The following is a 13298-nucleotide window of genomic DNA, read 5'->3' on the forward strand; positions in this document are numbered from 1 at the left end:
TCCTACAATCAACTCTTGAAAAGGAAAGTAAGACAAGCTATCATGATCCTATTTAACTGACTATTGTTAGTTTCAAAAGAATTACTATGCAAGGTGATGGAAAAGCAAAACTATTTTGTAAATTCTGTGAATACTTCTTAAAGATAAATTGTGTTTTTGAAAAGAACTAAAAGAAAGTTATTCTGGAATCTATAACTAAACTACTTATGTTCTAGAAAGACAATTATTTCTGCTCTAAAAAGAATCTCTTCTATTCAAGAATAAATTTATAAAGCAATCTATGTTAAGATCTACACATACTGCAATTAACAATTCTATTTGAAATAATAAATTGAAAACAGAATGAATGTGATCTGATCAAACGTAATTGCTATGGAAAGAAGAGGGTTATGTACATAGTCCTATTTTAGAAAGCATACAAATGACTTGAAATTGACAGACAACAAACGAAAGACTGTAAACAAATAATTACAAAGAAATTGAAGCTGCGATAATGCAATTCTGGAAATAACGAAAGTGAAATGAACTGAGCTAGAAATAAAAGAAAGAACCTCGATTGTTTGCAGGGGCCCTCCACAAAACAGCAGGTTTTAAGACTTTAATTCAATAGCTAACTGCGCATGAGATTGACGAGAATACTTCTTCAATTAAAAAGAACAGAGTTATGAAACTTCAAACTGTTAATTAATGATTACATATATGCGTCCTCGCTTTCTATTTTCAGAGTTATATATATAGAATTCGTGCTCAACAGATTGAGACTTTTATGCCTTAAAAACTTAAAACAATCCTAATCTGAATTCTAATCTTATAACAGAGAAATAATGTTTCTCGATGATTTTCTATTTGGAAAGCAAATCGAAGAGTCGTGATCTATTTGAACTCTCACTGCTCTGTTTATCCACGTATTGACCTGCTTCTTTGACTGCACCACTGGGCGATTTCCTTGATGATTTGGCTTGGGCGAATAGGAGGAGATCCATGAGGAGATCAATCCCCATCTGCCCATGTGCTTCTTTGCTTGGCTGGCGTACTGGAATCTGGCAAACCATGGAGATAGCTGCGGAATCATGAAACAACTGCAGAATCGTGTTAATTTCGTAGCTATTACAATCTTTAACTTAATAATAAGGCACATTAATAAATATGAAAAATAAGACATCTAAGTACCTTACCATGTCAAAATCTATAGTTTTATTGTTTATTTGAGTTGATAGCAATTATAAAAAGAGGAAAAATGGATGGAAATGGTGTCAAAAACAAAACAGTCATGAGACTCTACATTCCCCCATGTTGAGGTCTTTGCATGTCCTCATGCAAAACACAAAACTGATGTCTCCTGTTTAATTACTGCATTTCTTTTGAGACCTCTGCAAGTACATCCAACTTCATCTTTTTCCCTTTCTTTCCAACCACTGCCATCCTTGGCTTTTTCATGAGAATCTTGTACTTCAGGTTGATGACTTGTCTTTGTAAAGCTTTGTTTCTCTGCTTCAGCTTCTTATTTTTCTTATACCACAGACTTAGGTGTAAAAGGAGATTGTCACTCTTAGCTATTTGGATTTCACTTTGCGCCTTTAGGGTTTGATTCTCCTTCTGAATGTACCTGTTTAGTGTCTCCAACTCGAAAATTTCTTGTTTTAAAATATTTATTACTAGAGGTTCTTATGGTTTACTAAACTAGACTTCTTCTTGATTTGAAGCTGATGTTTTTGCCGCATCTCTTTTCTCCAGGGACTCAATATAATCATAAATCTCCTGTTGTACAGGATCAATTTCAAGTGTTCTTTGGCCTGGACTCTGAGGAGGTGTGATGAAAGTTGGCGAAGAAACCCTTGAATCTTCCTTTGCTTCTAAGTTGATATGCTCCATACTTTTCGAAGGTCGTTCTTTTGTTTCTGGATTGAGTCTAGTACGTCTTCTTAAGCTTGTCACAGGAGGCATTTGAACTTTTTCTTTCTTTCTTTCTATCTTAGGCTTCTTTGTTCTGGATGTATTCTCTGTCTTTTGGCTAGCTTTCTTTCTTCTAACATCTTTCTTGTTCATATTCTCTAAAATTTCTGCAAGAGGAATGTCATCCTCCAACTGCTCTCGTGACTATTGTTGTCCTTGTTCTACTAGTCCTTCAGTTTTTCTTTTTCTCCCTCTCTTGGCCTTGCCACTGCTCAGTTGTTCTTGGTTATCTTCCTTAAAATGGTTCCTCACTAAAACAATTTCCCAATTATCACCCATATTTTTAAGATGAAATTCAACAAGGATTTTAACAAGACCATGGTGATACATGGTGTTCTCTATAAACTGAATTTTCCTTTGAACATTCCCTAACATCTTTCCTAGACTATTAAGTAAGAAATATGGAAGATTTATTTCATTATCTTCAATAAAATTCATGAACATTCGAATATGATAGAAAAACATGCATCCAAACATCCCTCCGCAAGTAACAAATTTTTGAATTATCAAAAGTAAATTTTTCCACTTACTTTTCAATGTTGTGCTCGGAATGCCCTTCTTGACAATGGTGGTGTCCATGCTAGGGTTCTTCAAAAAAACCTTTTAGTCTTCTCTCTCAATAGTACCAGTGTGGAAAAAGTCAGGAAAAAATCGGGATTAAATCCCCAAAACGCGATTTTTTGGCTGGCCGATTAAATTGGCCGATTTTTTCCCAACTGAAAAAATCAGGATTAAATCGGGACTTTTTCCAAAAAATCGTGAATGAGGTAATTTCTTTAACGATTTTTTAATTTTTTTTTAATGGGATTTTATTGAAAAAGTCTAGATTTTTTCAAAAATGAATATTTTATAATTTTTTTAATTTTGCCGACTTTTTCAAAAAACTCCCGACTTTAATGACTTTTTCAACTTTTGGACCCTTGCCGATTTAATCCTGACTTCGACTTCTTCCACATTGCTCAATACCTTTGTTTTTAAACCATTTTTCTCCAATTCGAGGCAATCCAGTAGCTTCGGCAACAAAGGATTTTGTCACTGTAAATTTTATGTCCCCTATCTCGACTTCCACCCAATCAAAGGCTCTGGCGAAGGATTTGGTTACTTCTTTGTGGAAACCGTCAAATTTCTCCACAAACTCCAGCCACTGCGCTTTCTGCAACAATTCTCTTGTCTGTGGATATCCTTCTAAAAATTTTCTTCCTGTTGGTTTTGTTCTAACTATAACTCCCATGGCTGAGAAGCTTTGTCTCAAGACTGTTTGTTTGACAGGGTATGAAGGTTTCAGAGGGTTTCAGAGTAATGAGGACGAGAGTGTGAATGATGGGAGTGTAAGTGGTAAGGGTATGAAGAAGTGTGACATAATCTAACCGTTGAGAGCATGAATGAGCATGATTTGGGCGATCGGATCAATAAAATCAGGATGTGGGTTGGAGCGTAGGTATAATGATGAGTGAATGGTGGATTAGATCCAATTTGACACGATAATATCAACTCTTAGTAATAATGATTTTGAATTTGGTAGTATGATGTCTATATAATTCATACAATTAATGTTTTTGATCCCTATTATCAAATTAAAGAATTGCATACCTTTGAATTATTGCTTTCTAACCTTTGGTTGTTGTCCTTTGTATTGTCTTCAGGTGCTTTGCAGTGGAGGGAGTCAATCACTCTTTCAATTATTCCATCAAAAATTTCTATCAAATTGGCTGCAGAAATCTGTTAGAGCTGCAGAAACTCAATAATTCTATAGCTATTTTATTTTTGAAAAAGAAAAGAGTGGGACATAAAGAAAATGGGTTTAGAACAAATGTGAAGAAAATTTAAGGTGTCAAAAATTGATTTTCACCTTAGATTTTCTGTATAAACATGCCAACCATTGTTGGTTTTCAAGTTTATACATTTTTTTATGATTATATATATATATATATATATATATATATATATATTTCTCAGAAAGAAAAAGACTTTTGGAGATCAAGTTGGAGAAGAAGGAAAATCCTTCTTCACCAACTTTAAATCAGTATTATCTTGCAAATATTTGATAAATTCTTCCTTGGTCAATGGCTTATGATAGATTCTCAGTCGATGACCATTCAAAAGAAAAGTGATCCTTTCTTCATCAATAGTTCTAATCCTAACTGTATCATTGTCAAAGACTGTTTCAATCTCATAAGAACCAAGTCAATGAGTTTGAAATTTCCCCTGGAAATCTTTGAACTTTGAATCAAACAGTAATGCCCAATCTCCTGGCTGGAATTCTCTCTCTTTGATATATTTGTCATGCCATATGGATCTTTGTTGTTGAACTAGTTTGGTTCTTTGGATTGCATCTTGTCTTATCTCATCAAGTTCATTTAGTTGCTTCATTATCTGTTTTTGTGCTTCTGAAAGATCAAGACGCAATTTGACTGTTGTCTTGAAAGTTTTGACTTGAAACTCAATAGGAAACAGGACTTGTTTTCCATAGACAAGCTCATAGGAGTATGTCCTATAGTATTTCTCCATGTGGTACGGTATGCCCGTAGAGCTTCTAGAAGATTTTCTGCCCAATCTCTTTTATGCAAATGCACAGTTTTGGTGAGAATTGCTCCAATGACTTTATTGGTGGACTCCACCTGTCCATTTGCTTGAGGATGATATGGAGTAGACTTTCGACGTTTGATTTTGTATTCATCCATTATCTTCTATACCAACTTGGATGTGAATTGAGTACCTTGATTTGTTACAATTTCTCTTGGAACACCAAAACGGGTAAAAATATCCTCAAAAAGAAATGAAACTACAACATTTTCAGTAGCAGAAAGAAGTGCTTTAGCTTCAACCCATTTTGTGTAATGATCCTAAATAGAAATACAAGTGATATTAAACAAATAAACTATGCAACAATTTATAAAAACGAAATTCACATTTAGGCATTCACAAAAAGCTGCAAATATGGAATTGCTGAGCCATTTTATTAACTTTCTAAAGGCCAAATACAATAGATGATGAAATGGTGCACCTGGGCTTGTCTCAATGGACAAGCACGACCAAACCCAGGTAGGAAAATGGTTGCGCTGCCCAAAAAACTGTTGCTCTGCTGAAGTTTGAATGGCTGGAAAGTGCACTTATATCGCCCAAAAAATTGTATGCTTTTAACCAGTGTTGTTAAAATCGCGATTTTTTCCTCTGCCCGATCAAATCGCGATTTTTATCCGTAAAAATCGCCACTTTTTTTTTATACCGATTTTTATCGAAAAAATCGCGATTTTTTGAAAAAATCGCGATTTTTTCTAAAAAATCGGCAGAGGCGCGGGCAGCGGGCTTTTTATATGCAAAATCGATTTTTTTTTTATTCATTGTGCTGTCCGCGCGGAGGAGGAGGAGAAGAGGTGAGGGAGAGGAGCTGAAGGGTTTCCGTCGGATTTGGGAGCGAATCCAAGCGTTTTTAGGAGGAATCCAAGCCAAGATCACCAATTTGTCCATAAAAGAGGTATGTAGATTAATTTTTTTTGGTTTTGCTTCTATAAAAACTTTGGTTTTCATTGTTTTTAAAGAATTTTTTGAAATTTTTCATTGATTTGGGATGGGTAATTTGTTATGACTATGAGAACCAATTTTTTATTTTTATTTTCTCATTTTTTTTAAACATTGTTTATTTTTTTTTAATTTTCATTGTTTTTTGGCATTTGCCATTGGCATTTGGTTGGGTAACTTGGGTTTAGAAATTGGGATTTTGGAAATAATTAACTTGTAATTTTGTAAATGCTAAATTGTAATTTGTATTATGTAATCCTAAATTCCTATTTCCTAATCCTTATTTTTCCATAGGCTTGCAAATTCAAAATTCAAAAACAAACATGCCAAGGAAATTGGATCCTTTCTGGGAATATGGTGACCCTAAAACTCCGAATGATAGACAAAACTTGTATTGCAAGTTGTGTGGAAAGGAAATATTCGGGGGGGTGTACAGGTTGAAGTTCCACCTTGCACAAATCCCTGGACATGATGTGGGGCCCTGTCTAAATACAAATGCTGAAATTATCCAAAAAGCCATGAGAGCATTGGGAGAATTAGAGCACACTAGAGAGGCCAAAGAAGAACTCAAAAGGCAACTAAAAAGGTCAGTTGAAGGAAGTGGGCCAAGTGGCACTGGTTCTACTGCAGCGTCAGTCAATCCGGTAGCTGCATCATCATATTTTGTTCCTCGAACCACACCTGGTTCACAACCAACTATTGGTTCAATGCTAAAAAGAACTGAAAAAGAACAAGCTGACAAGTTGATGACAAAATTTCTCCTCTGGAGTGATATTCCTTTCAGCATTATAAGGAATAATCCATTTTTCCAACCTATTGTTGATGCTATTGCCAGTGTTGGCCCGGGGTACAAAATCCCTTCTCTTCATGATTTCAGAGGCCGGCTTCTTCAAGATGAAAAGCGTGACTGCACCCAAAGATTGGAGGATTTTAGGGCATCATGGGCACAAACAGGATGCACTGTTATGTCAGATGGTTGGACTGACCAAAAGGGGAGAACCCTTATAAACTTCTTGGTTAGTTGTCCCAAGGGGACTATGTTTATCAAATCTGTTGATGCAACTCATCAAATCAAAGATGCAAGAACTTTATGTGATTTGCTGGATGTGTTTATTTTGGAGGTGGGTGCAGAAAATGTTGTCCAAGTCATAACGGACAATGCTGCAAATTATGTTGCTGCTGGTAGAATGCTTATGGACAGGCATCCTGCTTTATTTTGGACACCTTGTGCTGCCCATTGTATTGATTTGATGTTAGAGGACATAGGGAAAATTCCCTTTGTCAAAGAGGTTGTTGACTCATCAAAAAGCATCACAAAATTTATTTACAATCACACATCTGTGCTTAGCTTGATGAGAAAATGCACCAACAACAAAGAGTTGGTGCACCCCGCCATTACACGGTTTGCGACGAGTTTCATATCTCTTCAATCCCTCTTGAATTCTATGTGGGATTTGAAGAGAATGTTTCTTTCAGAGGAGTGGCGTGCTTCGTCAATGAGCCGCAAACCAGAAGGAGAGGCCGTCTGCAGACTAGTTTCATACCAGGAAGACTTCTGGGCGGGAGTGCAGGAGGTGTGCGCTGTTACAGAACCTTTGGTAAAGGTTCTTCGGTTGGTTGATGGTGAGAAGCCCGCAATGGGCTATTTGTATGAAGCCATGGACAGGGCCAAAGAAGCCATTCGGTCCTACTATGATGATAAGGGAGATGATGGGTTTCAGAGACAACTCCTTCTATGGGAAGTCATTGATGAGCGATGGAACAACACACTCCATCGTCCCATTCATGCTGCTGGGCTTTTCCTGAACCCTGCATTTTCTTATGCATGTGGGTTTAATTTTGATGTTGAGGTCGTGGAAGGATTATTAACCTGTGTCCAGAAGATGGTGAGATCTCCAGAAGTACGTATGGAGATCTCTAGACAAATTGAGCAATATAAGTTGTCAGGTGGCACATTTGGCTTTGAGATGGCTGTCATTGATAGGACGATTAAAATGCCAGGTATTTTTTAGTTTGTAGTATGTACTTTGTAACTTTGTTTCAAATTTCATTGTTTCTTCAAATTCCATTTTTTTCTTATGTTTATTTAAAATTTTATTTGTAATTTTGTTGTAGACGCATGGTGGAAGATGTATGGTGGCAGAGTACCCCTTTTGCAAAATCTTGCCGTACGCATCCTCAGCCAAACATGCAGCTCCTCGGGATGTGAGCGCAATTGGAGTGTATTTGAAAAAATACACAACAAGAAGCGCAATAGGTTAACACTTAAACATTTAAAATATTGCAAATTTCCAAATAAATTTTTGAATTCATTAAAGTTTTAAACAATATTTTTTTTATAATATTAATTATTAATTATTAATTTATTATTTCATGAACTTTGTACAGGTTGGAGTCCCATAGACTTAATGACATGGTCTATGTCTACTACAATCTTCGATTGTGGGTGAAACAACTAGAGAAGACACCTGATACGGAAGCCATCTCATTGGATGGGATTGACACCACTGCTGAATGGAGGGTTGAGACCGAGAGGCCTCTCATGGATCCCACTGAGGATTGGTTAGTGCAGGATGAGGGGGAGGAGGAGGAGGAGGAGGAGCAGGAGCAGGAGGAGGAGGAGTTGGAGGAGCAGGAGGAGGAGGTGACACCGCCTACCCGGGCTACCCGGGCTACCACTACCACCAGTAGAGGACGTGGTCTCCGTCCACCTCAGCCTCCTGTAGCTGCTACTACTAGTTCTTCAGCTTCTAGAGCACGTCAGACTCCACTGCCATTTCCACCAGCACAGGCACCAGCTTCTACATCTAGAGGGAAAGAGAAAGCTGTGCCATTTTCTCGCAAGAGGGGCAGAGGAAATCAATAGGATTAGACTTTCATTTTATTGTATATGACATTATGACATGATGAGATACATTATCATATTTTTTGTTGATATTTTGAGGCTGAGTTGGACTTGGGACTCAGGACTTACTATTCAGGACATGATTCAATGTTATGTGTGATTTTAGCGCTAGAAATGATATTAAACATCTTATATATTAGTTTTTTTATCATATTTATGTGTCAATGTATTTATTTTATGTTGTAGATGGTTTAGATATTAAAAAAATTGAAAAAAAATGAATATTTTTGTGCCAAACGCTTTTTTCCCGCTTTTGTCGATTTTTTCCGCTTTTTTCCCAGCGCCGATTAAATCCCGATCGCGCTTTGTGCAACATTGCTTTTAACCTCGGACTCCTTGGCCTAAACCTACAAAAACCCAGAAGGGATTTTAGCTAGTTTGGACCTCTGATTTTCGACCTGCTTGGAGCCTCACCTCAGTGGTAACTGCAAAACTCAGCTTGCTGGAAACTGCCTATAAATCCCCCTGAAATCTCCTCCAAAATGTTGATTTCACCCTTGCTATCCAACCCCTGTCTTCCCAGATGAGCTCTTAGCCAAAATCACCTATTCCCAAGCTCCACGAAAATCTGCTAAGTGGCCTCTGCATTGTCCCTCGGGCCTCAGCCCAACGATTCAGATTGCTAGAATGTTGGCTCAGCTGGTTGTAAAACCCAGCGAGAATGTTGGTCTAGTGTTGCTACCTTAGCTCCCTAACTCCCCAACAAGCAATATGATCTCTACTGGCCTCAATCTCCCTCTATGTGTTTCCTGGCTACCCAGAAATATGCACTCCTTGCTCTGCGCTAGCTGCTAGTACTATGTCACTGCCCGGAACTCCTGAAAATCCTTGTGGAACAGCCTCCCTAGGGCGGGCACGGATGGTCCCCCGAAGTAGAGGATGAATCTCCCGCTTGAGAGACTCGTGGCTAAATAGCTGGTTGACTCAGCTAAACAGCAGAGTGAACAGTTGAGTGGTTGTTTGCAAATGTCAAAGATAAAACCAAAATGAGAGTTGATATCTCCTTATAGCTCCTTGGGCCTCCTTAGCCTCATGTGGGCCCCTCCATCCACCCATTCAATTTTCCCTCCAAGCATATCGAATGGCTAATTCGAACTCCCATGTGGGTGGCCCCCACATTCCACTAGCTGCTAAATAAAGTCGATTTGGCCCCAAAGTCCCTAAGTCGAAAGTGTGGGGTCCTCTTCCTTAGTCAAAAATGTGAAAAATTGTGGAGCAGCACCCAGTTACTAATGTCTTTGAGAAGGGGCATGATAGTCCTCCCCTCCCAAATGTTGTTTGCCCTCAAGCAACCTCAAAGTTGGGTGCTCCAACATGTGCTCACCTTCCCAAGTGGCATCCTCATCTGGCAAGTTCTTCCAGCACACAAAGAACTCCCTAATGGTCCTGCTCCTCAGTTTCCTCTCCCTACTCTCCAAAATGACCTCTAGTTCCAACACCAAGTGGCCCTCATCATCTAGTGGGGGTAGATCAGCTGTTGCTATTACCTGTTGTCCCAACACCCTCTTAAGGCATGAGACATGAAAAACATTGTGGATACTACTCCCCTGAGGCAGCTCCAGCTCATAAGCCACCTCCCCAACTCATCTAATCACTCGATAGGGCCCGTAGAAGCATGGTTGTAGCTTCTCGACCTCGTTTTGTTTCAGTGTGCCCTGCCTGTAAGGCTGCAGCCGGAGGTATACCAAGTCCCGCTCCTCAAAATGTCTCTTTGTCCTGTGTCGGTCTGCATAAAGTTTCTGCTGATTTTGGGTTGTCACGAAATTATCCTTGAGAGCCTTGAGGATATCTTGGCTTTCTTGGACCCAGTCTTTGGCCTTTGGGGCCCGACTGTCTCCAAAAACAATATCAGCAAAAGACAATGCGTCATATCCATAAAGGGCACGGAAAGGAGTCATACCAATGGACATGTGGTGTGTGGTGTTGTAGCAGTACTCGCTCAAATGCAACCACCGAATCCAAGTCCTCTGCTGACCGGTCACGTAGTTCCTCAGGTACCTCTCCAACCACTGATTAACTCTCTCCGTCTGGTCATCTGTCTGAGGGTGATAGCTGGTGCTAGGAGTGAGCTCCGTCCCAACCAACCTGAAGAGTTCCTGCCAAAAGCCTCCCATGAATCTGTTGTCCCTGTCACTCACTATGTTCTTGGGGAGCCCATGCAATCTGAAAATCTCCCGGAAGAACAGCTCGGCAACCTGTGCAACCGTGTACCTGGTGGGGATGGCGAAGAAGTGGGCAAATTTGGTCAACCTGTCAACCACTACATATATGCAATCCTTCCCCTGCACTGTGGGGAGCCCTGTGATGAAATCCATCGAAATACTTTCCCATTTCCCCTCCGGGATGGGAAGTGGCTGTAGCAAACCTGCAGGGTGGATCATCTCCCCCTTATTCCTCTTACAAGCCTCACACTCCTGTACGTGTTGTTGCACATCCTCCTTGAGGCCCTTCCACGTGAAACTCTCTTGAACAACCATATAAGTCTTCTGGAACCCCTGGTGCCCGGACAGTGGTGAATCATGTGCTGCTTGGAGTACCCTCTCCCTCAACTGCAAGTTAGGCGCTAAGTAAATGCACCCCTTGTAATAGATGACCGCATCCATCACACGGTAACGCTCATATGCATGGGTACCCTCCAATACCTTGCATGCCCTCCTGTCTTTGGAGTACTCCACCAACAACTAAGCCTTCTAATCATGGCAGATGCTCATGAGAGATAACCCAGTTGGTCTTCGAGATAGAGCATCGGCCACCACATTGTGCTTTCCCCGCATGTACTCTATATCAAAGTCATAGACCTACACCTTGCTGAACCATCTCTATTTCCTATTATTGAGGCCTTACTGCCCCATGAAATGTCAAAGACTGTTGTGCTCAGTGTTCATTCGAAACCGGTTGCCCACCAAGTACTGGCGGAACTTGGACAATGCATGCATAATGGCCAGCATCTCCTTGTCATATATGGAATATGACAGCTCATGCAGTAGGAGCTTTCGACTCTCGAAAGCAATGGGATATCCCTCCTGTGACAATATTGCTCCAAGTCCTACCCCGAATGCATCACACTCCACCATGAATGGCTGGGAAAAATCCGGAAGTGCCAAAACAGGGCAACTTCTCATCACCTCCTTGAGGCGATCGAAGGCAACTTGTGCTCCATTAGTCCATGCGAAGGCCCCCTTCTTGGTCAAGTCGGTCAAGAGCGCTGTCAACTGTGAGAACCCCTTGACAAACTTTCTGTAGTAGGTGCAAATACCCAAGAAGCCCCTCAACGTAGTCACATCTTAGGGTGTTGGTCAATCCCGGATGGCCCGAATCTTCTCCCCGTGGACCTTCACCCCATTAGCGCCAATGATATGCCCTAGGCAGAGCATCTCTGTCAACCCAAACTCACACTTGGAGAGCTTAGCATAAAACTATTGCTCCTCTAGAATGCGCAATACCTCCTCCAAGTGTTGGAGGTGCTCCTCCCATGTCCGGCTATAAATCAGAATGTCATCGAAGAAAATTAGCACGAACCTCCTCAACTGTCCCTGGAAGACATGGTTCATGCATGACTAGAATGTGGCCGGAGCGTTGGTCAGCCCAAATGGCGTGACCAAAAACTCAAAGTGCCCATAGTGGCACCAAAAAGATTTCTTAGGGATATCCTGATCCCTCACCCTGATCTGGTGGTACCCTGAACGCAAATCAATCTTAGAGAAGTACTTGGCTCCTCTAAGCTCATCCATCAGCTCATCAATGCGGGGAATGGGGTACCGGTTCTTTAGTGTCTTCCGGTTGAGGGCCCGGTAGTCAATGCACATCTGAAGGGTTCCATCCTTCTTCTTCACCAGCACCACTGAAGAAGCGAAAGGACTGGAACTTGGCTTGATATGGCCCAATGCTATCAACTCCTGGATGGCCTTCTCTATCTCGTCCTTATAGGCTTTGGGATGCTTGTAAGGAGTGGTGATCATTGCCTGCACACCTGGCTCCAACTCAATAGTGTGCTCAAATCCTCTGTCTGGTGGCTGCCCTGGTGGAATGTCCCCAAACACTACTGCGTATCTGTCCAGCAAGGCCTGTATGTCTGTCGATGGTGGCTGAGCCCGTCCTCCAACCTCTAAGATCCTTAGCTCAACTGCCCATGCAATGTCCCCATGTCGTAAATCCACCTCCATCTTGTGGGCTGAAACTGTCTAAAGTGGATAAGACTACATGCCTCTCAAGACTACCAATTTTCCATCCGGCCCAATGAACTCCATCTTCGACTTCCTCCAATCTGTTAAGGGAATACAGCCACTAGACACCCATCACCACATTGGTGTTTGGCACATCGACCACAAAGAAATGGTCTGTCATCGAGTAGTTTCCCATAACTACTGTCAAGGAGGGCACATATCTAGTGCACTGTATGGTATGGTCACCTGGTACTAGGACTGAGAAGCCCTCGAACTCTGTTGTGGTGAGGCCCCTCCTCTGGACCAACTAGGCATCTATGAAATTGTGGGTAGCCCCACTGTCCACTAGTACTGACACCCTCTGTCCCTATACAGTGCCTCTGATCCTCAGTGTCAAAAATTTGGGAATCCCGCATAAGGAAGCGAGAACTCCCCCTGCTGGGGCAAGGGATGCCCCACCCTATGGAGGTGGTGGTGGTGGCCCTCTGTCTGTCGGACTCTCGCCATCTACCCCACCACAATCCTGCTCCACCTCGTCCTCCTAGTCACTATCAGAAAAAACCTCAATGTAGTGTTCTCTCCCAGCAGTAAATCGATGGCTTGGTGCCCATGGCTCTCTGCATGTGAAGCATAGTGTCCTTCTCCGAAGGTCCTTTCGTGTCTCATCTAACTGCCCTCTCCCCTGTGTGGTCCTCTGAGGTGGAGGTCTAGTCTCATGCCCCTTTTGTGGGAAAGGGGTTCGTGCAGGAAATTGTGCT

The 13298-nt window shown here is 41.2% G+C and overlaps 2 protein-coding genes across 2 annotated transcripts in view; one reads left to right on the forward strand and one right to left on the reverse strand.

The window, feature by feature from the left end:
* The window catches only part of COQ3 (coenzyme Q 3), a 292698-nt gene that overhangs the window by 60550 nt on the left and 218850 nt on the right, over nucleotides 1-13298 (reverse strand). The gene's annotated exons all lie outside the window — the stretch shown is intronic.
* On the forward strand, nucleotides 7447-8558 carry LOC149237863 (uncharacterized). Its single transcript, XM_089366878.1, has 2 exons — nucleotides 7447-7729; nucleotides 7861-8558. Exons 1-2 carry the CDS (start codon nucleotides 7602-7604, stop codon nucleotides 8336-8338), a joined length of 606 nt encoding a protein of 201 aa, XP_089223004.1. The 5' UTR covers nucleotides 7447-7601; the 3' UTR covers nucleotides 8339-8558.

Source organism: Pinus tabuliformis, chromosome 8 (assembly GCF_031772625.1).
Source record: "Pinus tabuliformis cultivar Carrire ecotype Pingquan chromosome 8, CPIR1, whole genome shotgun sequence".
NCBI classification, from domain to species: domain Eukaryota; kingdom Viridiplantae; phylum Streptophyta; class Pinopsida; order Pinales; family Pinaceae; genus Pinus; species Pinus tabuliformis.